Source organism: Chelonia mydas, chromosome 4 (assembly GCF_015237465.2).
Source record: "Chelonia mydas isolate rCheMyd1 chromosome 4, rCheMyd1.pri.v2, whole genome shotgun sequence".
NCBI classification, from domain to species: domain Eukaryota; kingdom Metazoa; phylum Chordata; order Testudines; family Cheloniidae; genus Chelonia; species Chelonia mydas.
This window is the reverse complement of record NC_057852.1, coordinates 131478556-131504579: the sequence shown is the minus strand read 5'-3', so window position 1 is coordinate 131504579 and position 26024 is coordinate 131478556. Positions and strand designations below refer to the sequence as shown.

At 41.7% G+C, this 26024-nt stretch overlaps 1 protein-coding gene and 1 long non-coding RNA gene across 5 annotated transcripts in view; one reads left to right on the top strand and one right to left on the bottom strand.

The window, feature by feature from the left end:
* CTNNA2 (catenin alpha 2) overlaps positions 1-17434 on the top strand; it is a 775924-nt gene extending 758490 nt beyond the window's left edge. For all 4 annotated transcript variants that reach the window (XM_043544890.1, XM_037898317.2, XM_043544889.1 and 1 more), the window contains one exon: positions 16302-17434. In XM_043544890.1, the coding sequence (XP_043400825.1) occupies positions 16302-16589 (288 nt within the window). In that variant the 3' untranslated portion in view covers positions 16590-17434. The remainder of the gene's footprint in view (positions 1-16301) is intronic.
* LOC122465415 lies at positions 7-20088 on the bottom strand. Its single transcript, XR_006290261.1, has 3 exons — positions 20061-20088; positions 7924-7929; positions 7-142 (listed from the first exon to the last, which is right to left on the bottom strand). It is a non-coding gene; the product is annotated as an uncharacterized LOC122465415 (long non-coding RNA).
* Positions 20089-26024: the final 5936 nt, after the last annotated feature.

Sequence of the window (26024 nt, the reverse complement as noted above, 5' to 3'; positions counted from 1 at the left end):
ACTCGGTGTGACAGGGTGTTGTGCAGGAACTCCTGAGCCAGCCCTCTGTCACCCCTGCTCCAATTAAGGGAGGTAAATTGGAGCTGGCTAGAGAAATCTGCACCTGATTGGCAAAGGGGAAACAGCTGCCAGCCTAATTAGCCTGGGGCAGTATAAAAGCCGCAGAGGAAGGAAGCTAAGGGAGGCAGACAGAAAGGAGGAAGCAAGGGAAGGGGAAGGGGAAGGGGAAGGGAGCAGCTCTGCCCTTCTGGGTCCAGAGGCTAAGAAGTCCTCAAGGCTGGAAGCCCCAAGCTGTGCCTGGTGAGAAGGTGGTGGGATGGCATGATGTAAATAAACTGCACTGGTGACTGCTGAGGCAGAAGGTCTTGGAGCGGTTTTTAGAGCAGAGAAGAGGCAGGACCAAGTGGGGCCCTGCTACACCCTGTTATACTCGGATAAAGAAACACTGTATCCCAAATAGAACCCTCATCCATATGTCCAGTTTCACTGCCTCCCACACCACTCTAGCTAGTTGGAAATGTCAGATTTTCCCCCCCATTGCTTTAAGACTATTGAATCAATAATACAAGGATCTATATCCCTGCTTCCTGTGAGATTTATGACAGATGCGTGGAACAAAGTACTGTTTCTAAACATTCAGTTCCTATCAGGATGGAAAGAAGCCAATAATAATAATACTTACATAGCTATAGCTGGACAACATTAAAAACTCAGTGGCTTCCATTTGGCTTGTGTTCTATATTTTCATTTCGAGTGTTAAAATTTATGCTCTCATCATGCCTCATTCATAGGATAAATGCTGACAATTTGGAACATCAGCCATTGACATAAGAATGGTATTTTGATAAAGCAATTTCCAAAATTTCAGCTGGAGTGGAATTACTGCTAATGGATGACTGCTAAAGCACATAAATCTGATCCTTTGTGCTACAACAACAGGCCTTTCTTACTCTAGAGTCTATAATTCTAGAAAAATGTGCAATAGGGACCAATCCTGCACTGTCAGGGGCATGGTCTAGCTGATCTAATCAAGCCAAACTGCTGTAAAGTGTCCTAACTCCATTGAAATGAGCCACACTGAGTTACTCCAACTAAGGATCTGGCCCAATATATTGTTCAGTGCTAGAATATATGGGCCAAACTCTGAGGTAAGGCCATATCTACACTAAGAACATTTTACTGATACAGCGATACCACTAAGGTGCTTTTTTAAAACTTGGTATAGCAATACCATTATAGTGGAGGGCTGCGTGAAAAGAAAATGGTTTATGAATCAACCAACAAAAGACGGAATACACGCAATGCTTTATTGAGAGGGACAATGAGAAGTCAGTATAATTAGATGGTATAGAGTTAAAGTCTGTGCAACAATTTAAATACCTCAGTTCAGTGTTGAGCCATGCGAGGACCATGGAGCAGATGTTAGGGGTCACATGAAGAGCACTTGGTGGAAAAGGAGGTAGTTGACAGGAGTTCTCTGCAAGAAGAATATGGCAAGTAAGCTAAAGAGCAAAGTATATAAGACCATAATTAGACTGGCCATGACATATGGGTCAGAAAGTTAGTGGATGAATGAGAGAAGAACAATTACTTCATACTGCCAAAATGAGAATGCTTAGGTTAACACTAGGAAGACAAGAGTTGATGGATGGGGTCACACAATGAAATGGTATGAGTTATCATGCAGGTTGCCCCCATCATGGAAAAGCGGAGAGAGTATCTACTAAGATGGTTGGGTCATGTGAGACAACAAGACGTGTGGTGTGTTGGTCAGAGAGTATCAGATCTAGTAGTCACGGGACAAAGACCAGGAGGAAGAATCAGAAAAAGGTGGTTCGAGATGCCGAAGCAGGACATGAAGAATGTTGGTGTCAGCTTGGACAAAAGCAGTCAACAGGAGTGCTTGGACCTGAACAAGAGCTGCTGACCCCAACTAACAGGACAAGGTGAAGGCAAGAAAAAACACTACCAGCAAAGTGCTCCTAATATGGACGCAGTTATACCAGCAAAACTGCACTTTGTACTCATGTAATTAAACCTCCCACAACAAGTGAAACAAACTGTTACTGGTAAAAATTCAGCTTTGCTGATAGAGCTGTGTCTACACTAGGGACCTCCATCGGCACAACTACATGGGTCAGGGATCGTACCTCTTCACTCCCATGACCAACATAACTGTGCCAACAGAAGTCTGCAGTGCAGACCTGGAGTAAGTTTCTCTAAATCCATCGTAGGTACTCTGGATTTAGGCCTTGATTCAGCAAGGTACTTAAGCGCATACCTAAGCTGACGTGAGTGAGTAGTCTGCTTTGAAGTTAAAGTTAGCAATGTGCTTAAGTACTTTGCTGAATCAGGGCCATGCATCAGTGTAAGTAAAATCAGAAAGAGATTTCACTGGGGTCAGTGTGGCCATGGTACTAGTTGTCTGTGATATACAGGAGGTCAGACTAGATGATCTGGTGATCCCTTGTGGCCTTAAACTCGATTACATTAAAGGCACATCTACACTGCACACTCCTTTCAGTGGCATGTGGAGTACATACACTACATTCCCCCCGAGCACGGGTACAAATATCAGTGTAGATGGGGAGGGAGTTCTTAGATGAGCAAAGACATACCTGGATCTTGTGGGTATGCACCCAGGTATATACCTTACATGGCTCTCTACTTGCCCAAGCAGTGCCTTCCCTGCTGACACTGCTGTTTTTAGCAGTGTAGTGTCCCTCTGCCTATTCACTGCTGGAGTCTTTCCTCATGGCAGTGAAAAGATCCAACAGAGGGGAAAGACTCCAGCAGTGTGGAAGCAACGGGCAAAGGCTCTGGCAGCTCCCTGTGGCAGGGAAAAGCTCTGACAACTCCCTGCAGCAGGATAAGACTCCAACAGCAAGGAGGTGCCCGGGCCTTTTGCCGCTGCAGTGAAAGACTCCAGCAACAGGGAAGGACCTTGTTAGTGGGGAGGCAGTGGGAACAGGCAGGCTCTGGCAGTTCCCTGCTGCTGAGCCTTTCCCCACTGCCTTGACCCTGCCAGAGCCTTTCACTAACACATGTAGCTACACGCTGCACTGTGGACACAGCCTGCTTTTGACTGTGGAGTGTAGCTAAACACACCCTACATGCTGCTGCATGTGGTATGCAGTGTGCAAGTAGCATAACAGTGAAATGTGAACTAGCGATTACGTCCACACACAAACCCCATCTTAAATTAACACGTTGAAATATCTTCAAACTTTCTAGTTCACTACCATTAGGGTTTAAGACCTTTTCTACTGGATGACCATTTGGGGCTGGATTCATATCTGCTTACTTAAAATAGGTTTCACTGTGATATAAAGATTTTTCCTGATTTTCCTGATTTTTTTCAGTCAGGTAATCTTTATCTCTGGGTAGTTGCAGAGTGTAAAAACAAAGTGAAAGGTTTTTTAGGGCTGCTGCATACATTTTTGTTAACTTTTAGGATTATTCACATGGCAGCCTTTAACCATCAGGAGTTATGGGTCAACCGGTTTGATTTAAAATTAATTTAATTAAAATTATGTATTATAACCTATTATTATAGATAGAATAATATTTATTACTTCTTCTAGAACTATCTCTTCATTTAGCTATTAAATGTGATTTAAAACATAGCTCAGTTCAGTGAATATCTTCTATTATATTTATCTTTAGATATTTTGTTTTCACAAATTAAATACCTATTTATATTAAATAGACCTTTTTATACAAAGAAAATAAAATGGGATCTATTTTTTTCTTTTTCTTTTCTTTTTTTTTGGCAATTAATATTGGTCAAAGTGATTTATTCAGCAATACAAATGCATCCTCCCGGTCTCTATATCGTGTGTGTTTGCCTCTGTGTGTGTCTTCTTTTATTAGAACACTACTTATAGTTTTGGATATTGTCATAATGAAACTGGTAACCAACCAACTTCAATATAAGTCTCTCCTCAAAATGGCAATGATTCATGTTATATGGAGGAGCTACCCATAATTCTTGGTACATTTGTCTGTTTCCCATTATGATGAGGGAGATGGTATGAAAAATCGTGCTAAGGATGCAGAATGTGTTCAGTATAACTAAGTCTGCTTGGGAGTCCCTATGGTTTACCTACCTATAATTGAAACAATGCAAATGACAAGAAGTAATCAGTGAATTGGCAAGTTATGAAACACAGCTACCCACCTAAATGAGTTAAAACGTCAACATGTCAAGAGGAGTAAGTTAATTGCAATCCAATGGGAAAATATCAAGAAAAGGGGGAATATACTTTGTTTTCTCTAGCTAACCATGAAACCTTTTTAACATCAGTGTCATGCCCACATTCCAGTTTGGATAATAGCATTTTGCTTAGCTACAACACATTGCCATGTACTTTCAACTGATTAATGGATTTTACTTTTCTTCAGGTCCTAGCCCCAGATCCAGCAAAGCACTTTATTACATTGACTTCAGTGGAATTCCTCATGTGCTTATATTAGTTGGTGGATTGGGGCCTTAGCCTACTGTGTAGTGTTACTGTTAAACAACCCAGAGATGGCTGCATTTGAGTCCTGGGTGTAGTGATTCGTATATTGGTTGTCATTAATACACACTTGTAAAACTGTAAAGTGCTTTGCAATGGAAAGCACTACAGAAATGTCAGGTGGCATTACTATAATTGTGAGAAAAATATACATTTATTTATATAGGACTAGATTTTGGCCTGGTCTACGCCACAGAGTTTAGGCAATGTAAGCGGCCTTACCTCAACCTAACTTGTAAGCATCTACACTAAAATTTATCTCCCCCTGATCTAAATCGCCCACTACACTGACTTAATAACTCCACCTCCATGAGAGGCGTAGTACTTAAGTTGATGTAGTTAGATTGACGCAGTGTCAACGTAGACATTGTGTTGCTTACATTGACAGTTGCCTCCTTTCAGAAACCATCCCACAATACTCCACACTGGCAGTTAAATTGGTGCAAGTGCTTCTGGTAAGGACACACACCACCTATACAAGGAGCATAGTGTGGAAATGTAAAACTGATTCAATTACTTCGGTAGCTGTACATTTAAGTCACTTAGGTCAACTTAATTTTGTAGTGTAGACTTGCCCTTTGCCTTAAGACATAGCTCTGAGCAAGGGCTGTTGCAGAAGGTGAACTGCCACAGCAGTAGCTCTAGGAGGCATCATTCCTCATACACCTTTCTGAGCTGTAGCTCACGAAAGCTTATGCTCAAATAAATTGGTTTGTCTCTAAGGTGCCACAAGTACTCCTTTTCTTTTTGCAATTCCTCCCTTGTTTCCTCTTGGCTCCCAGGGGATACTACTTCACTGCTGGCCTGTACCAGAAGCTCATTGGCCAGTACTACTACAGTACAACAATGGGTGGAATGGATCCAAGGTTCTATTCATTTCATACTTCTTTCTTGCTACTTGGTCCGGGGAGGAAGAAAGGAGATGCATAGCACTGCTTATTTCTTGGCACTTAGGTCCTGTTAGCCCGAGTAAGGGTGTAAGAGGGTCCTGCACAGTTATGTAATCCAAATCTCAGTCTAGCCCTTACACTGCTGTTCAGTGCCCATTCCAATGGCTTTAGGTGCTGTTGTAATATATGATAACCAAGGATAAGAATAATTAAAAACAACAACAACCACAAACTAACCTGATAAAGCCAATCAGACTAACAATAGCCATTAGTACTAGTAGTAAAAATTAATTCATAAATTTTAAAGCCTGAAGGGACCACTGTCATACTCTAGTCTGACCTCTTGCGTAAGACAGGCTACAGGACTTTCCTGTATTAATTCCTGCTTCAAGTCTAGTAGCTGTGGTTGAACATATCTTTTTGAAAAACATCCATCCTTGATTTAAACGTTTCCAGTAATGGAGAATCAACCACAAACCTTACTAAGTCATTCCAATGGTTAATTACTCTCACTGTTGAAATTTACGTTTCATTATGAGACTGAATTTGTCTACTTTCAACTTCTGGCCATTGTATCTTGTTATACCTTTGTCTGCTTGGTTGAAGAGCCCTTTATTATCAAATGTCTGTTACCTACGTAGGTATGTACAGACTGTGATCAAGTAACCCTTTACTTAACCTTCTCTTTCTTAAGATAAACAGACTGAGCACTTTGAGTCTTTCACTGCAAGGCATATGTTCCAGTGCTTTAATTATTCTTGAGGATCTTCTATTAATCTTCTCCAGTTTATCAACATCCTTCTTGAATTTTGGACACGAGAACTGGACTCAGTATTGCAGTGGTGGTCACACCAATGCTGAACATGGAGATATTACCTCTCTACTCTTCTTCAATATATCCCTATTTATACATCCAAGCATTGCATTAGACTTTTTAGCCACAGCATCCTTCAGGAAGATCATGTTTAGCTGAATATCCATCAAGTCTTTTTCAAAGTCACGACTTTCTGGGATAGAGTCCCCCCACGCTGTAGGTATGGCCTATATTCTTTGTTCCTAAACATATGACCTGACATTTGACTTTATTGAAACTCACTTTGTTTACTTGTATCAGCATGTTAAGCAATCCAGATCACTATGTATCAGTGACCTGTGCTCTTCATTATTATTTGTTTCATCTGAACACTTTATCAGTAATGATTTTATGTTTCTTTCCAGGTCACTGATACTAATATTAAATAGTGTAAGACCAAGAACAAATGCCTCCGGGACCCCATTTCAAACATACCCACTCAGTGATGATTCCCAGTTAACCATTATATTTTGAGATCTATCAAAACAGTTTTGAACCATTTAAATTCACCTTTTTGGTTTTGTATTGTTCTCTTTTCTTAATCAAACTGTTGTGTAGAACCAAGTTATATGCCATGCAGAAGTCTAGGTGTACATCAATACTATTATCTTTATCAAACAAAATTGTAATCTCATCTAAAAATTATATCAAGTTAGTTTGGAAAGATTTATTTTCCATAATCCCATGTTGATTGTCATTAATTATATTACCCGCCTTTAATTCTTTTTAATCAAGTCCCATATCAGTCATTTCATTACTTTACCCAGGATTGGGAGCAGGCTGACAGGTCTATAATTCCCCGGGTCATCCCATTTACCCTTTTAAAATATTGGTACTACATTAGTTTTCTTCCAGTCCTCTGGAAATTCCCCAGTTATCCAAGACCTATTAAAAATCAACACTAATGGTTGGGAGAGTTCCTCAGACAAATATTTTCATAGAACCTTAGAAATGTAAGGCTGGAGGGGATCTAACACAGCATCAAGTAAACCTATATAATCCCTGACAGATGTTTGTCTAAGCTGTTCTTAAAAAACCTTCAGTGATGGGAATTCCACAACCTCTCTTGGAAGCCTGTTCCAGTATAGAACTATCCTTATAGTCAGAAAATTTGACATTGTGTCAAACTTAAATCTCCCTTGCTTCAAATTAAGACAATTACTTCTTGTCCTATCTTCAGTGGCCATGGAGAACAATTGGTCACAGTCCTCTTTGTAGAAGCCCATGACATTTTTGAAGACTTTTTTCAGGTCCCCCTCCTCAGTCTTCTTTTCTCAAGACAAAACATGCCCAGTTTTCTTTTTTAACCTTTGCTCATAGGTCAGGTTTTTTTAACCTTTTATCACTTTTGTTGCTCTCCTCTAGACGCTCTCCAATTTTTCCACATCTTTCTTAAAGTGTGGCATCCAAAACTGGACACAGTCCTGCAGCTGAGGCCTCACCAGTGCCAAGTAGAGCGGGACAGTTGCCTCTTGTGTACGACTCTCCTGTTAATACACCCCAGAATTATATTCGCCTTTTTAATAACTACATTACATTTTTGGCTCATATTCAATATGTGATCCACTGTGCACCCCACCCCCAGCAGTACTAGTACCTACCCAGTTATTCCCCATTCTGTATTTAAGCAGTTGGGTTTTTTAATTCCAAACTGTAGTACTTTGAACTTGTCTTTATTGAATTTCATCTTGTTGATTTCAGACCAATTCTCCAATCTGTTGAGGTTATTTTGAATTTGAATCCTGTCCTCCAAAGTGCTTGCAACCTCTCCCAGCTTAGTGTCATCTGCTGATTTTATGAGCAGACTGTTCATTTCATTATGCAAGTCATTAATGAAAATACTGAATAGCACCAGACTTATGATAGACCGCTGCTGGATTCTACTAGATACATCTTCTCAATTTGACAGTGAACCATTGCTAATTACTCTTTGATTATGGTCTTTCAACCAGTTATGCACCCATCTATAGTAATTTCATCTAGATCACATTTCCCAATTTGGTTTATGAGAATGTTATGTAGGAGTGCATCAAAAGCCTTACTAAAGCCAAGATATATTATGTCTACTGCTTCCACCCTATCCATTAGAACAGTAACCCTGTTAAAGAAGGAAATTAGATTGGTTTGGTATGATTTGTTTTTCCCCAATCCATTTTGCCTATTACTTATTACCCTTTAATCCCATAGATGTTTACACATTGATTTTTAATAATTTGTTCCAGTATCTTTCCAGGTGTTGAAGGTAAGCTGACTGATCTAAAATTCCCCAGATCCTCTTTGTTCCCTTTTTAAAGATAGGCATGATGTTTGCCTTTCTCCAGACTCCTGGTACCTCGCCAGTCCTCCATGAGTTCTTTAAGAAGATTGCTAATGGTTTGAAGATTGATTCAGGTAGTTCCTTATGTACCCTAGCATAAATATCTTCTGGACCTGCTGACTTGAATACATCCAATGTATCCAACTATTCTGTAACTTTTTTCTTTTCCTATTTCAGTGACACCACTTTCTCACCAAAGGGAGAAAAAGATGAACATTGCATTGAAAAAAGCACATTGAATTGTGAAAGATCAGGGTTCCCTCCCTTCTGCTAGCTCCACTCTCTCTCCTTCTCTAAATCATAGGGTGACTGCTGGAAAGAAAATGCTCTTCCTTTTAAAACTGAGTCATTTTCCCCCACATTAAGGATGTAATAAAAGAAAGAGGGAAAATTATTCTACGTTTAAATATTGTTGAGGAAAACACGAGCAGTCTTCCTCCCCCCCGCTTTAGTTTTGTAGCTATTGTTTTTTGTTATTCAGACACTTCTGATTATGGTGTGCCTGTAAAAGAAGCAAAATATCCTTATTGCCACAAGACGCTGGAAAATTCTGCCTCTATTTCAGGGGAAATGTAGCACAGCGTAGAAGCTGATCACACATCCCTGAAAGCCTTATGCAGTTTTTTTACACCTGAAATTATCTTCTTGGCAGGTAATAGGCTCTGCTGCTCCAGTTCTCTAACCTTGCATTCATTAATTGCAAAGTTAGCTTGTAGCAAAGTCTTTTTTCCGAATGATTTGTGCCTCCTCTTGGGTAGATGGCTGTTTTAACCTGAATGAATGACCAGGCTCCAGCGGAATGATTCCAAGTTTCTTTAAGAATTGTGATTCCTTCCCCACCCTTCTTTGCTGTTGAAGTTTTATGGCGCAATCGCCTACATTTCTCTTTTATGACTTCGAGGGCTTTTTCCCTAAATGAAAGCAAAAAGTGATCCAAGTATCAGAACTCTTGAAAATATATCACTTGCATAGCTTGTCAAAAAGACTGTTAGCTATTATCACGAAGGGTATCATCACATGAATAATTTCCTTTCCATTGCTAGGGAGTGGTGTTTGCTTTCTGTGTCTGCACAATAATATCCTGCTGTTGCTTTTATTTTCAACGTTAATTTCCCCTTTTCAGTTATCAGCATTACATATTTGGGAAAGTGTGTGTGTTTCTGTGCCCAGATTTTGTAGGAAATTAATACATCAAGGTCCTGATTCGCTATTGCATCTGCTCTGTGCCAGTGTAACCCTCCTGATTTCAACAGGCCAGCTTAAAACTGAAGTACCACAGTGGCACAGCAAGGCCTAAAAAGTGAATTGAAGTGATGCTCATTCAGATTAATTCTTCTCTGCTGAACTAAACTACAGGCCAGGACCTGAAGGCAATAAGGAACTCACTTAGGTGGCCAAATTGGATATGGGGGATACTTATGAGCAGGTTTGGTGGACACCCAGGGCCTAATAATGGTAGGGGCTTTTTATGTCTCTCATAAGCTTTCAGAGTGTGGAGGCACATTAGAATGTAAATGAATACTAAGACCAATGATGGGGTGTCTGGAACTCATCCTTAGATTAGTACTGATAAAGATGAGCAGCCCTTTATCTGCTGTAATAATGGGTTGAAAAGGAGGGACAGGTGATTAAAGAGGCACAAAAATAAGTGAGATGCTTTTCTGAGGTGCTGGACAATGGGAGACATCAGTGGAAGCTGCAGGTGTGCTTAGCATCTCTGAAAATCAGGCCACTTTTTTAGGTATCCTGGGGCACATCTACACTGCAAAAACAAACCCTGCAGCAGTGAGCCTCAGAATCTGACTTGGGCACCCGATAGGAGCTAAAAATAGTAATGTAGAGGTTCCCGCCCAGGCTCTGAGATCCACCCCCCACACTGGGTTTCAGAGCCCCGGCTTCGGCCTGAGCTGGACTGTATACCAAACTACTATTTTTAGTCCCATAATGTGAGCCCTGTGGGTCTGAGTCAGTTGAACTGGGCTCTGAGACTTGCTACCACGGGTTTGTTTGGGAGTTTTTTTGTTGTTTTTTTGCGGTGTGGACGTACCCTAAGGCCCCGGTCCTCGCACACTTATACACATGCTTACCTCTAAGCACGTGAATAGGCCCATTGGCCCTCGTGGAATTACCTCGTGCTTAACCGCATGGAGTAAGTGCTTGTAAGGTCAGGCTGTAAATATGGATTTAGGTGCCTCGCTTTTGAAGTTTTGAAAATGCTTCCCTTAATGGTTCTGTGCTTTAGTTCTCACCATCTCGAAAATGCCTATAATCATTCCCTCCTCAAAGTTTTGTCACGAAAATTAAAGTTTGTCAGGCTCTTTGAAATATGCAGCTGAAAGGAGTTCATAGGAGCACAAAGTACTGTGGCTGTCCCACACTGATTGATTACAAAGGAAATACTCCTGACTTAGATGACTAAGAGGGGATATGATTGAGGTCTATAAAATCATGACTGGTGTTGAGAAAGTAAATAAGGAAGTGTTATTTACTCCTTCTCATAACACAAGAACTAGGGGCCACCAAATTAAATTAGGAGGCAGTAGTTTTAAAACAAACAAAAGGATGTATTTTTTCACACAACTCACAGTCAACCTGTGGAACTCCTTGCCAGAGGATGTTGTGAAGGCCAAGACTATAACATGGTTCAGAAAAGAACTAGATCAATTCATGGAGGATAGGTCCATCAATGGCTATTAGCCAGCATGGACAGGGATGGTGTCATTAGCCTCTGTTTGCCAGAAGCTGGGAATGGGCGACAGGGGATGAATCAGTTGATGACTACATGTTCTGTTCATTCCCTCTGGGGCACCTGGTATTGGCCACTGTCGGAAGACAGGGTAATGGGCTAGATGGACCTTTGGTGAGACCCAGTATGGCCATCCTTATGTTCTTATGTCCTTATGTTATGTTAGCTAGTCTCCATCAGCACGATTTTGATGAAAGCTCAGTCATTATGTTTTGCCCTTCCAGTGACAAACCACTGGCTTCAGCTTTGATTTAATGGCCTAGCAGAGGTAGTGAAAGACCTCAAATCAGGTGCTACAAATCTGCTTGTGACTGCTAGCGCTCATCAGCAACAAATGGTGGCACAAAAGGAAGCACACTGAACCAAAAGTCATTGCAGTCAGAGAGAGGGAAAGGAGCAAGAAAGTGTAGGAATGAAGCATGACAAGTTGTAAGAGCCTGGACCGGGTTTTGTACCTTGTCAACCCCTTTGATTCCAGGGCGTCGGGGAGTTGGGGGGAAGGAGGTTAACCCCACCTCCCGGCTTCTACGCCGGTTCTACAACCTCCCTAGTAGTCAGGGCTGTATGGCCCAATGGCCAGAGTTCCTCTAAATCTTCTTCCCTGGTGGGATAGCACGGCCTAGCGGCCGGAGTCTCTATAGTGTGCTCCTAAAGCAGTGTGGCCCGAGGGCTAGAGTCCCTCTAAGTCCTCTTCCCCTCATAGGATAGTGCAGCCCAGCGGCCAGAGTTCATCTATCTCCTTTGAGGTAAGAGAGGGGTTGGTGAACTATGTCATCACAAAAAGGGTGGGGGACCCCCGGTAGGGGAGCCTGGGCTCCAACCCAGGGCTCTGTCATTTACGGCGTGATCCTCCCCGGGTCAGCGGGGAATCCTACTGCAACACACTGCCCTCAGAGTGGTGGGAGATACCACTCCCTTTCCATTCCTGGGTCACTTCCTACCAGTTCTCCAAACGTAGCATTCCCTGTGGCATCAGGGTCTTCAAGGTTCCTCAGCCCCTGGTGCTCCCTGGGGTTCCCACAGCTGCCGGTCTCTGGTCCCACTTCTTGGCCCCTCAGTTCCCTCTTGTACGAGTCACCATTGCTCCTGGGCTGAAGCCTCCGCTGCGTGTCCTCCTTCCTCAGCCACCAGCCCTGACTGAGCAGCTCTGCAGGCTTTTATACTGGACTTTCTGTTGGAGCATGCCCAGCAGAGCCTCAGGGGCATGGCTTCCTCTGCCAGCAGGGAAGGGTTGACCCTCTCATTCCCAGTGCGGGGCCAGTCCGACTCATCACAGAGCCAATCACTATTCCACCCGAGGTAGTAATCTCAGGGGATGGCACAAATGTAGGAATGAGGCAGTGAAATACCCATTGACAAGGAGGAATACAAAGTAAACAGTGCCGTGAACATTTTCTGTTACAGATGCGGAGTGCAAAAGGTCTTGAAATAGAGTGCTGGTGAAGAGCACACTGCTGGGTTTTTTTATATGTAAATCACTCCCACTGCATTTTAAAAATCTGGGTGCTGTAGAGATGTCATCTCGCTGGATTTTGGAGCCTCCATTTTTGTGCGGCGCAGGGATGGTGGAATCCTTGTGTCTCCGTCTCCACGGAGAAGCTGCAGAGTGCGACTCATTGCTGACAGTGAGGGATTCCTCTGCTTCCTTCTGCTTTGTGAATTCACTTGCTCTCTCACACACATCCTCCAGGCCTCTGGAACATTGTTAATAATACTTCTACGCTGCCCATTCCCCCTTCCCCATTTCTATTCTTGGAGGAGCGGGTTTCTTTCTGGTTATATTTTGAGCATGTTGATTAGGGCAACATCCTTGCTTATATTGAGTAACACAAAGTGTTTTCATAGTGTCCATGTATTCTGCACATTATATGTTTGATGTTGCCTTTCTGTGTATTTTGCCTTTTTTAAACATACATGTAAATTGTTGTGAAAGATGAAAATGCATCACCCAAAGCTGAGGCCGGAGGGAACTAGGAAGGGAAGGGGCTCATTAGAACGACTGTGAAATTGGCTGGGAAAGTAGAGTGGGATGGAAGCAGCGCTATGGTAAGTCGTCTCATCTGACGTAGTCCCAACAAGCCTGAAAACACTGTTATTTTAGCAGAAAATTAAACCTGTTGCAATGAGGACCTGGTTGGTTTAATAACAAGGAACTAACCCCCCTTTTGCAATGTTTTTCAAAGAACTACATGAACATGGTAACTTGAGCCCCAGTTTAGCAAATCACTTAGGTCCAGATCCTCAAAAGTATTTTGGCATCTAATTCCTATTGATTGAACTCAATGGGACTTAGGCGCCTTAATACCTTTGTGGCTCTGGGCCTTAGGACCAGATTTTCAAAGATTTATAAGCACTTAAAGATGCAGGTAGGGGCCTAGGGCTAGATCTACAAGGGGGACTTAAGCTCAGTGCCTAATTTCAGGTGCCCTGCCACCTGGTGAAATCTTCAGCCCCAAATCAGGTGCCTGGCTCCCTATACAAGGTACGCAGAGAGTTAGGGATCTACAAGAGGGGAGCCACAAAAGTCAACAATCTTTGTGGGGAGCCATCTAAGTGAGCCAGCAGGAAATGCTGAGGAGGTGGGTGCGGCTTAAGCTCTGCCCCTCAAAGGGAGCGAGGCTCCTCAATCTGCTCAGAATTCACAGCGGTGAACCTTCTCCTAGAGTTAGCCATATAAACTAAGTGAGCCCTTTCTTACAAAAACTACCAGGCTACAGAGTCGTTCTCATTGTCTCTCTGGCCCAGTGAGTAATTATTTACTTACACAAAGTGGAGCAGCCTCCCCAGGAGATTGAGACCTGCCCCAGGATCCTTCATAGCCCAGTGGTTGGGGAAAATGCTGAGTGATGCTGGTTCAAGTCCCTGCCCTACATCAGGCCGAGTGGGGATTTGAACCTAGGTCTTCAACATCCTGGGTGAGTGAGCTGTTGGGTAAACCTCCTTCGGTGCATTTTGCATGGAGATTGGATCCAGTATGTGTGCTCTAAGGCATTCTCAGAGCACGCTTACCAGATCAGGCCCCGCAGGTAAAATAAGCAGGGGGGAAAGCCTAGTTTGTAATCCCCCTGTGGCTTAGATGGTGTCAGCAGTGTCAGGAGATGGCAATGTGCACACGCATGGCCAGAAATGTAGGCACCATGAGGATTTTACTGGCAGAAATGTAGGTTCCTAGGAATTTGGGGCACTTACAGGGTTGTCAGATAGGAGTTTGAGGATCAACGTCAGTGGTGAGCAGCCTGCAGGCCTCATGCGGCCCATGAGGGTAATCCACTGGTGGGCCGTGCGACAGTTTGTTTACATTGACGGTCTGCAGCCACGGCCGCCCGCAGCTCCCAGTGGCCGCAGTTCCCTGTTCCCGGCCAATGGGAGCTGTGGGAAGCGGCAGCCAGCATGTCCCTGCGGCCCGTGCCACTTCCCGCAGCTCCCATTGGCTGGGAACGGCGAACCACAGCCACTGGGAGCTGCGGGCAGCTCTGCCTACAGACAGTCAATGTAAACAAACTTTCTTGCTGCCCGCCAGCGGATTATCCTGATGGGTTGTATGCGGCCCATGGGCCTCAGGTTGCCCACCACTGATCTACATTTTCATGTAGCTTCTTGTGGGATTTTTCAAAAGCGTCTGGATACCTAGCTCCAAAATTCCACTAGGTACCTATCTATGTCTAAAACCCCAAATCTGCCCTCCAAAACCCCAGGAGCAGTCTTAATAGCTCGAAAAAATCTGGCCCTTAATCACATACTTATTTAAGCACATGGTTAAATCCTGTTGACTTGAAGTCACATTGCTTTAAAGTTAAGCACATGTTTAGGTCCTATTGCATTAATGGGACTTAAGCACATGCTTAACATTAAGCATATGCATAAGGGCTTTGATGAATAGGGATAGTTTGCAAAATCATGGTCCTTTGGAGGAAAATGCAGGCAGTGATAAGTGTAACACACACAGTCAATAATACCTGGGTTTCAGAGTTGTAGCTCATGAAAGCTTATGCTCAGATAAATTGGTTAGTCTCTAAGGTGCCACAAGTACCCCTTTTCTTTTTGCGAATACCTGGGTGAGAGTTTGCATAGTTTTACACATGTATAATTGTGAAACCATTGTTTTACCTACTCATATAATTGTGAAATCTACGCTCAGCTACTTTGTCTTTTCTGCTTCTTGAGGGTTTCACAACCTTTTCTAAACTATTCAGGTGGGATTCCCCAAAGGGCTTAGCATTAGCTTAACTCTCCCAATGACAACAATTGGTGTTTTACACTGACTTAATGGGAGCAGTTAGGCTAAAGCTGAGAGTTTGGGGAAATCCCACCTGACCTGTTTGGCTGTCCCTCACAGTTAAAAGTAAGGGCTTGTACAGACTACCACTTATGTCGGTATAACTTAGATCGCTCAGAGGTATGACAAGTCACTCCCTGAGCAACGTAAGTTACACTGACCTAAGCACTGATGTGGAAAGTGCTCAGTTGTCGGGAGAGCTTCTCCCGCCAATATAGCTACCGCCTCTCATGGAGGTGGTTTTATTCTGCCGATGGGAAAGCTCCCTCCTGTCGACATAGAGCATCTTCAGCAGACGTGCTAGAGTGGCACAGTTGCACTGGTGCAGCCGCGGCACTTCTAGTATAGACTAGCCCTACGTTGTCAGAAGTTTGGTGAGACATCACTTTTAAGAGGAAGTTATGTCATCGAACCCCTCACACACACAAGAAAAACAACTTTTTTTCTTTTGAGCTGTTTGTAAAGTTAATGTAAAGTATCACACAGCTTCTCTGTAGCTGGCAGTCCGATTCAGTGGACATTACTGGTGGGCTGTTCCTGGGACAGCTGTGCTACAAACCTGGGTGTATCCTGTACAGAGATTGTTCTTTTTGTATAATATTCTGCTGGCCTTCTGCAAGAAAATCTAATCAGATCTGAGAGTATATATCAAATCCTTCTGGAGGTGAGTTCATATTTCATTCTCTTTTCTATCCACAGCTGGACAGCGCTACGTCCCTCATCCAGGCAGCTAAAAATCTGATGAACGCTGTGGTCCTTACGGTGAAAGCATCATACGTGGCTTCTACGAAATATCAGAAGGTCTATGGTACAGCTGCAGTGAACTCACCTGTTGTATCTTGGAAGATGAAGGCCCCTGAGAAGAAACCCTTAGTAAAGAGAGAAAAGCCAGAAGAATATCAGACACGAGTGAGAAGAGGTTCCCAGAAGAAACACATTTCCCCAGTACAGGCTTTAAGTGAATTTAAAGCTATGGATTCCTTCTAAAACAGTAGGCTTTACCAGGAGGGTTTTATATTCCTTTTTGTATGCATACCTGCCGACTTGTATGCGTCTGGCATGGGGGAAAAAACAAATGAAGCAGTGTCAATTTGCATGCATCCTGAGGCTCCATTAAAGTAATTAACAATCTGCAACCCACGAATGCAGACCATTCTATTCTGATGTTACATGGAGTTATCCCAAGCTTACTTTTTTAAACTATAGCATAAAATTGGCCAAAGAATTTGCACCTCAACTGTGGGGGTAAATAATAAACTGAAAAGCAAAACTTTATGCATGCAAGAAACATTAAGTTGGCAGGTATATTTAATTGAAAAAACCTGGAAGTGTAATGGTAGACCATAAAGCTCGTATTGCTTCTGTTACAGTGCAAAAATGTACTAGCCAATATGCTTAAATGTGTGGCCCAATAATTAAATTTAAGTCATCTTCATCATAGTATGTGAATTTTGAACAAGGATAAAAACTAATCCATTTTTAAAATGCTTCTTTTAATCCATATTTTATTCTTTATATTCTAGTAGTGGTTATGACTATGCTCATGTTTCAATTAATCCCATTAATATGGAAAAAGTTTTACTTTTTGCCAACTGAATTCTTTATGGTGAAGTATGAAGCACAAATATGGTGATTGACATTGCCTTTTATATTATTATTATTATTATTATTATATTATTGTTAGAAATAGAAGACTTGGTGGTGGAATGCTTAGAGACAGAGAAATTGATTATGTGAGAATTTAGAGGCAAATGTGTAGGTGTAGCTCGGATTACAGGTATCTAATATACCATTGTAACCACTAAATCTCAATAAACTCATTTAACCTTGGAGTCCTGGTTATGACTTCTGTCTTTTAATGCACAGATATCATTCACCATGGCCTTCAGATGGAAATCAATTTATTTTGCATTTCTGCGTGCATTTTGGGGGTGGGGGAGACAAAGTAGTGTATTGTGTACTCACTTTCTCACAACAAGGAAGGGGAGGGGTGTCAAATCCCAGCATGGAGCATGTATGTGAGATAAAATTCAGTGATTCTTCAGTTGAATACCTCCCTATCAATTGTACAGAACAGCAACAAAACAATTTCCCCAAACAGATTCTTTCATATAATGTGGCAGAAAATATCTGATGGCTTTCACCCCGAAGCAGCTACACAGTAGTTAATTTGTACTGAATTTATAAAGCTCTATTTAATGTAGGTGTCTGAGCATCTGGGAGATCATTTTGACATGCCAAGTTGCATAGAACCATCTACACATTATTGTACTGAAAAATGCATCATTAACTTATATTCACTTTACAGCCTAAGAATTGGTTGAACTGCATTAATTGGGTTAATATCACTATAACAAGGTTTTTCCTCTATTTGAATGTAGGACAATCAGCATGAAAATATTTTTGTTGAAATTAATTTTTATTTCCTAGAACTTAATAGAGCATTCCTGACCTCTGATGAAAGAGCATGAATAAAATTTGTCCGGGGCAGAGTGAGTTATAACGTACATGGCATTTATCTGCTTTATATTATTTTGAGAGCTGAGTTAGTATGCTTGCCCAGGATATATTGGTTGGACATGTGCTGTTGTCTGTCAGAACATCAGTGCAACACAATAGCATTATATTGCTTCCTCACATACAGACTGAATGCATTAAATACCTTTCAGTCACACCACAATAAGAGTTCTCCTGGGCTATGTTGTGTTATTTGTCTAATGCCTAAAGATTCTCAATCAAGACCAGCCCCCACTGTGCTAGGTGAGCTTCAAACACATTGGAAGACATGAATCCTCCCCTGAAAACCTTACCTCAGAAGCCAGTTGAAATCCGTGACACTAATTGTCATGACATATGGTATTCATTATTATTACTTATAGAGCACCATAGGTGTAGTTGGCTCTTTACAAAACAAAGACACAAGGGGCAAATTCCCTGCTGGTGTAACTCCATTGGCTTCAGCAGAGAGACAGCAGTAGAGAATGGAGTCCTTGTAATCCCTGCCCCGAAACCTTTAAAATCGGTGGCCCAGATTTCCCAGTCCTCTAAGGCTAACAAAATATGGCAAATATGAGTTTCCCAGCAGAGAATCCCTCTGTGTACACAAAAGATGAAGGAAGGGGTGAGTCAGGTGTGAACTGCGTATGTATCAGGATTGGATGGAGCATGGCAGAGCTATGCTGAGCCCGTCCTTGATGGTAGGGTCCTTACACCAGCAGTTTTAGTAGCATAATTTAGAGCAGTATCCTTCCTTCTCTAATTTACCCTGGGGCCAAGCAGCCCTAAATTAGAAACCTGCAACCAGTTCCTCATGGCCATCAATCAGGGCCTAACTACTGGATCACAAAAAAAAAAAGATCACGGCACGTCGGAAGTATTCCAAAGGGATCTCTTTCCACTTGAAGTATCCCTTTGGGATTAGGTAACACTGGAATACCTTCTATTCACGTTGAACTCTGAGGATTTTTATCTGCTACGTGGTTTGCTTACTTTAATTATAACTAGTTGTATGCCAATTAAGAACAGTGTAAATTGTGGGCATTGGTCTCCCTAATTTCAATATTACCATTGCGATACCTTTAAGTAGCATTTCCAAAATGATGACTTCAAAAAATAAATAGTACATGATACAAACCATTTCTTTGAAGAAATGTGGGTTTTTTGTTTGTCTCCCTCCCTTCACTCCCCACTTTCAGTAGGAGTAAACAGACCTACCTATCAGCATAAATGATGGCTGAAAAATGGGAGCCAGTAGAAAGCCAACATTTCAAACGTGAAGACAATTAACAACCTCAGGTGATCAATTATTCAGTTCAGTAACAATCCAAAGAAAGAGAGTTATTTAAACAGTGAGTGAGTGCCACATTTCTAACTCAATATCATACCATAATTACAGTGCAAGGAAAAGCATTAAGCCTCTGGCTGCAGGAGGTAAAATTCGGTAACATGTCTTGCACTTGATCAGGCTTTTCTGATAATGATTTGCTTCCAGCTGGTGAGCAGACTCCCAGCCATTGGACTGAAGAACAGTGTGGCGTTCTGGCAGGCATCCCTGAGTTGGATTCTGTTTTCAGCAGGAATAAAAAAGTCCTGGCATAGCCCTCCATACTGTGGTCACTATTGTTGTTGTTCAAATGCCAGAACGTGTGGCCTCTGCATAGGAGACCAGAGATCCAACCTACAAGACTGGCGCGTATACTATTTCCAACAATGGCTGCTTCTTCTGAACTGTGCCTCTGCAGAGAATACAGTGGAGTTTTGGGATTTGAGCTTGGAGCCCACCTTGATGAAGCTGAAACAAAATGTTTCTGTTTTATAGTTTCTCCCTTTGGTAAGTATAACCATCAGTTTCTGACTCAGGTACTTGTGAACACACAGAACTGGTGGACTTTTTGTTGCAGGTTGGGAAGAACTTTTCCATGATAGCATATTTTTTTAATAGTAATTGGAGGGAAGAACAGGTTTCAGAGTAACAGCCGTGTTAGTCTGTATTCGCAAAAAGAAAAGGAGGACTTGTGGCACCTTAGAGACTAACCAATTTATTTGAGCATGAGCTTTCGTGAGCTTTCGTGAGCTTCACGAAAGCTCATGCTCAAATAAATTGGTTAGTCTCTAAGGTGCCACAAGTCCTCCTTTTCTTTTTGGAGGGAAGAAGACTTTTAAAAGTTAAATGTGATCTAGTCCAAAGGGCAGCTAATGGGACAGGGCACCTGGTGGTCATCTACAAGTGTATAGAGGGTGCACAAATCAAGATGATCAAAGAAATCTTTTGAGCGAGCCAAAGCCAGACTACAGGCCCTGATTCAGCAAAACAATTAAGCCGATGCTTCACTTTAAGCATGTATTAAAACTTAAGTTCCCAGTAAGACTTAAGTGTGTGCCTAACTTGAAGCAAGTGCTTAAGTGCTTTTCTGCCTAGGAATGGCATTACTCGTGCTTAAACTTAAATGTGCTTAAATACCCTGCTGAATTGGAGCTAAGAGTCATAGAAAGGGGATGAATCTAAGCAAAATAACGCTTTGGTCTAATAATTTTCCAGTGGTGTTGGCAAGGTTCCTTCCCCACTCTGAACTCCAGGGTACAGATGTGGGGACCTGCATGAAAGACCTCCTAAGCTTATTCTTACCAGCTTAGGTTAAAAACTTCCCCAAGATACAAACTTTGCCTTGTCCGTGAACAGTATGTTGCCACCACCAAGCGTTTTAAACAAAGACCAGGGAAAGAGCCCACTTGAAGACGTCTTCCCCCAAAATACCCCCCCAAGCCCCAAGTCTTCCCCCAAAATACCCTCTTTCCTGGGGAAGGCTTCATAAGAATCCTCACCAATTTGTACAGGTGAACACAGACCCAAACCCTTGGATCTTAAGAACAATGAAAAAGCAATCAGGTTCTTAAAAGAAGAATTTTAATTAAAGAAAAGGTAAAAGAATCACCTCTGTAAAATCAGGATGGTAAATACCTTACAGGGTAATCAGATTCAAAACATAGAGAATCCCTCTAGGCAAAACCTTAAGTTACAAAAAGACACAAAAACAGGAATATACACTCCATCCAGCACAGTTTATTTTACCAGCCATTAAACAAAAGGAAATCTAATGCATTTCTAGCTAGATTACTTACTAACTGAACAGGAGTTGTAAGGCTGCATTCCTGATCTGTTCCTGGCAAAAGTATCACACACAGACAAACCCTTTGTTCCCCCTCCAGATTTGAAAGTATCTTGTCCCCTCATTGGTCATTTTGGGTCAGGTGCCACCGAGGTTATTTTAGCTTCTTAACCCTTTACAGGTGAAAGGATTTTGCCTCTGGCCAGGAGGCATTTTATAGCACTGTATACAGAAAGGTGGTTACCCTTCCCTTTATATTTATTACAGTTGTGATCTACCATGGTGAACTACCTTCAAGAGACCCATTGCTAGAGTACTTTAAAAGCAGAGTGGATATGAAGCACTAGAAATACACTGCAGACAACAATCCTATTTTAGCCAAAAGGTGGACTGGATGATATTTTCTATTTTAAATTTTTAAGTTCCTGTGATTAAAGCTGGCTATAATTTTTCAGCTGAAAAATCTGGCTTTGTTAAGAACAAAAGGTTTTGTTTGAATATTTTAAAGAAAAAAAAATTATGGGAAATTTCAAAACGAAACAGAACGAGGAGTAATGGTCTCAAGTTGAAGTGGAGGAGGTTTAGGTTGGATATTAGGAAAAACCTTTTCACTAGGAGGGTGGTGAAACACCGGAATAAGTTACCTCGGGAGGTGGTGGAATCTCCTTCCTGAGAAGTTTTTAAGGTCAGGCTTGACAAAGCCCTGGCTCGGATGATTTAGTTGGGGATTGGTCCTGCTTTGAGCAGGGGGTTGGACTAGATGACCCCCTGAGGTCCCTTCCAACCCTGATATTCTATGATATCAAAATTATTGTTCAGTTTAGAACTGCATTTTTTGCTTCATTTTGTTTTTTGAAAACTGAACTGAAACAAAAATTTCTATTCCAATCAAAATATTTGTAATTGAAACAAAATTTTAAAAGTTTCATTTTGTTTAGATATGTCCTATGAAAAGTCAAAAAAAAAAAAAAAACTAAAATGTCTCATCTGAATTTTTTTGGCAGTGCAATACAACAATTGTTTTTCTCCCCTGATAATAAGGTGCTGATAGACTTCAAGGCCAGAAGGGACCATCATGATCATCAGTCTCACCTCCTGCACATCACAGGCCACAGAACCTCGCCCACCCACTCCTGTAATAAACCCATAACCTCTGGCTGAGTTACTGAAGTCCTCAAATCATGATTTAAAGACTTCCCATTATAGAGAATCCACCATTTTGTCTAGTTTACAGAAGCAAGGGACCGATTCCCATGCTGTAGAGGAAGGTGAAAAACCCTCAGGATCTCCACCAATCTGACCTGGGGAAAAATTCCTTCCTGAACCCAAATATGGTGATCAGTTAAACCCACCAGCCAGACACCTGGGAAAGTATTCACTGTAGTAACTTATAGCCCTCCCCACTTGTGATAAGTCTACCTAGTGATACAAAGTGGACCACAGATTTCTTTCAACACTCTCAAGATTGCTTGTATTTTCAGCTCCTTCTATAATCAAAAGGGAATCCACTTGGCATTCCTAGACAATGTTTTAAATCAAGGTATTATCTGGGCTTCACAGGTGCCTGGTAATTTTCCAACTGAGTTGAAACTTTTCTCTATCTACCCTTTGGTTTACCCACTTAGGCACCTGAGTGCATGTTTAGGTCTGCAAACATCCTTTGCAGAACAGGGATGTACTTAAGCAGACCTTTAGAGAGGCACTTAAGTTAGGCCTATAGAGAGTGACAATTTCTTGTCTGAATGACTAACATGGGTAGGTAAAAGTTCATCCCTTTAGTCCAGTTTTAGTGATGTTTCCCTCATATCTCAGTTAACATCAAGCCATGGAGAATTTGACAACTGGTGAAGGCTCCAGGTGACTGAAATGTGTTTTCTTTTTCTTGTTATTTTTTTTAAAGCAATATATATTTAATGACTTGATCTACACTGCCTTTTATTGAAACTCTTTGCTGGAGTGCCATAGGAATAGTTTGATGTTGCAGATTGTCCAACACAATAGTCATTTGTACCTTGAAGTAAAATTTCAAAGTTCCAAATGTGTTTGGCAGGTTCTGAGTGATAATGGGTCTGTAAATAGCCATACCTTCGCAGATTGTGAATTTTCCACTATTATGCTCACTTCTCAGTTCCAAATGGCTGAAAATTAGACCAGTGAGAGAGAGGTGAAATTATTCTGGTCTTTCTCAGCCTGCAAAGGACCCTTATATTCAGAGGCAATTTCTTAGCTTAAAGGACATTTCTGATCCAGTTTAGCTTTTACATGCAGAGATTAATGGTGAGGTTCTTTGGCCTTTGTTGTACAGGAAGTCAGACTATATTATCATAATGGTCCTGTCTGGTCTTAAAATCTATGCTCAGACTCTACAGTGATCAGCCTGGTATAAATGCATAGACAGGTCAGATTGATAGACCAGAGATCCTATAACTATTGATTTGGCTACTGAAAGACAAATACTAATAAATAACAGTTACACTCCAAAGACTCAGGTCTTTAGTAGAAATGTTACTCAATTCTCTTTTAGAATCTTTTGTTGTTGGTCCCAGAATTTGCTTCCAGAAAAATGTTTAGCCTATGTTATAATAAATGGTCTCCCAACGGCCCTGGTCAAGAATCTAGAACACATCAATTTAAGAGGTCAGGTTACAGTGTGTAGATGGAGTATTTTTTTATGATTTCAACAGTGACTTCTCACCAGTTAATTCAGTTTTTAAGAGCTATAGAGATCTTGAGACCTAAAGGAAGAACCATTACTGGACCCTCACTGAAGAATGATTTAGGTTCCTTAGCTCCTGACAAAGGTCTGTGTAAACACTCACGTACATTTTTTTTTTATTTGTCCCCTAAGACAGCTTTTTAAAGTCACAATGAGCTAAGGTAAGAGGCCCAACAAACTGCAATCCGTTTTCATTAGCGACCCATTTACCTGTCTTTATGGAGGAACGATAGTTGTCTGAGTTTGTCTAGTTTCACTCTAGAAGTCAGTTCATGTCTTTATAAGAGTGAAGACGTCATTCTTTTTCCCCCTTTTCTATTTCGTCAACAGTGATAAGTGAGAAATCTGCATCCCGTGGCTTGTAGCCAGATGTTACAGCTCTACTTCAGCAGGAGTGGTTGGAATGGCATCTGTTTATTTTGCTGGGGTTGGCTAAAAGTTTCCCTGCACTGAAGTCTCTGTTTTACCAGGGCCTGGTGGGAGGGGACAGCAGCTAATTGATCTCAGCCCACTTTTGCACATCATTGTAAAATTGGGCTTCCTACTGGAGACAAAATGGTTATGCTGTAATTATTTGATTGTAGTCATATTCTCTTTCTTGCATGTTCTCACACAAACACACACCTACACCATTCTCCCTGTGGTACTTTTCATCCCAATACCATTAGTACAGGAAATCTTACAGCAAACGATCTATTGCCAATCCCTATATTTTCCTTTGTGTAAAGAAATTTTGGTTGAGATCTTAAAAGAGACTTGTGAATTGGGGAACTTCAATTTTTGGGTGCCCAGCTTCAGACATTTTAAAGGGATCTGCCTTTTAGAGCGTGTGGAGCACCCACCTCTGAACATCAGTCCCCTGTTTAAGATACTGCATGTTGGGCACCGAAAACAATGTTGGCCTCCCATATCACTACTTAATTTGGAAAATTGTCCTTCCAATCTGTGAACCCTCAGAGTTATTTCAATGGGAAACTTTTTTTTCTGTTTCGTATGCTTCTATACATTTTGAAGCACTGTCAAAATGGCATTGGTATGTCACTACCAAATCCTTTGCACCTGTAGAATGTCAGTTCTAGCATTCCATATGGGTGTGTAACCGAATTTAAAGTCATAAGAAAGCACCAGTTACTTTGGTCATTGTTTGACTAGTGTCAGTTTGCCATTGTCTGACACAGGATCAAATCATCAATTCTGGTACCCCTCGCCCAACAGTAGCCAGCACCTGATGTTTCAGCGGAATGTGAAAATAAAAATAAGCAATGCACTTTGCTGTTTGCGCTGTGCAGAAACTCTTCTTGGCACCTCTGACAATCAGTTTATGCCCCAAAGCACAACATTTGATTACCCTTTTCTCAACAAGCACAGCTGCAAATGTTGTTAGTGCTCATAAAAATCATCCAACTTTTTTTAACGTTACCAGTGACCTGTCAAATAATTAAATTGACGAAAAAATAGTCTATATCCTGGCAAATCCTTTCTGTGTAGCCCGGTGTTAAAGGAATGTCTACAGAAAAAAATATTAGCAGCTCACAAATCATAGGCATTTTCCCAACTCGACAAAATAAATTGTGTTACAGTTAAAACCCTGCTCGCTTTTTTTCTCTTTCATTATCTTTCTCTAGTTTCTCCCACCCCTCTTTGATTGATCCATCTTAGTCATTCTTTCTCTTTTACAGCTTCTCCAGAAATTTATCTCCTCTCTGAAACAGAGACAGCGCAAATGTAAATACAAGAGCCACTGAGCGGAGATCACATCTAAAGAGATGGGAACGGAGGATGGCCTTGCGAGGGGGGAAGAGTTTGAGTGTGACATTTTGGGGTTCACCCAGAACAGTAAGGGGTTCAGTCACTGTCTGCCTTGCAACCCTGGGTGTCTTGTGGCTGTACAGCTGTGCTCCAGAGCTCTGATCTCCACAGCCTGGCAGCAGGCCACAACCTGATTACTCCTGGGTGGCTGACTTTAGTACACTGCCACCCCTAAAATTGTCTTACTGCAGGGTCCCTCTGACTGAACCTTCACAGAGAAAGTGTTAGGTTTCCTGCCTTTGCAGAGACAGTCAAAGACTCCAACCTCTTAGCTTCTCTGGAAGCACACAT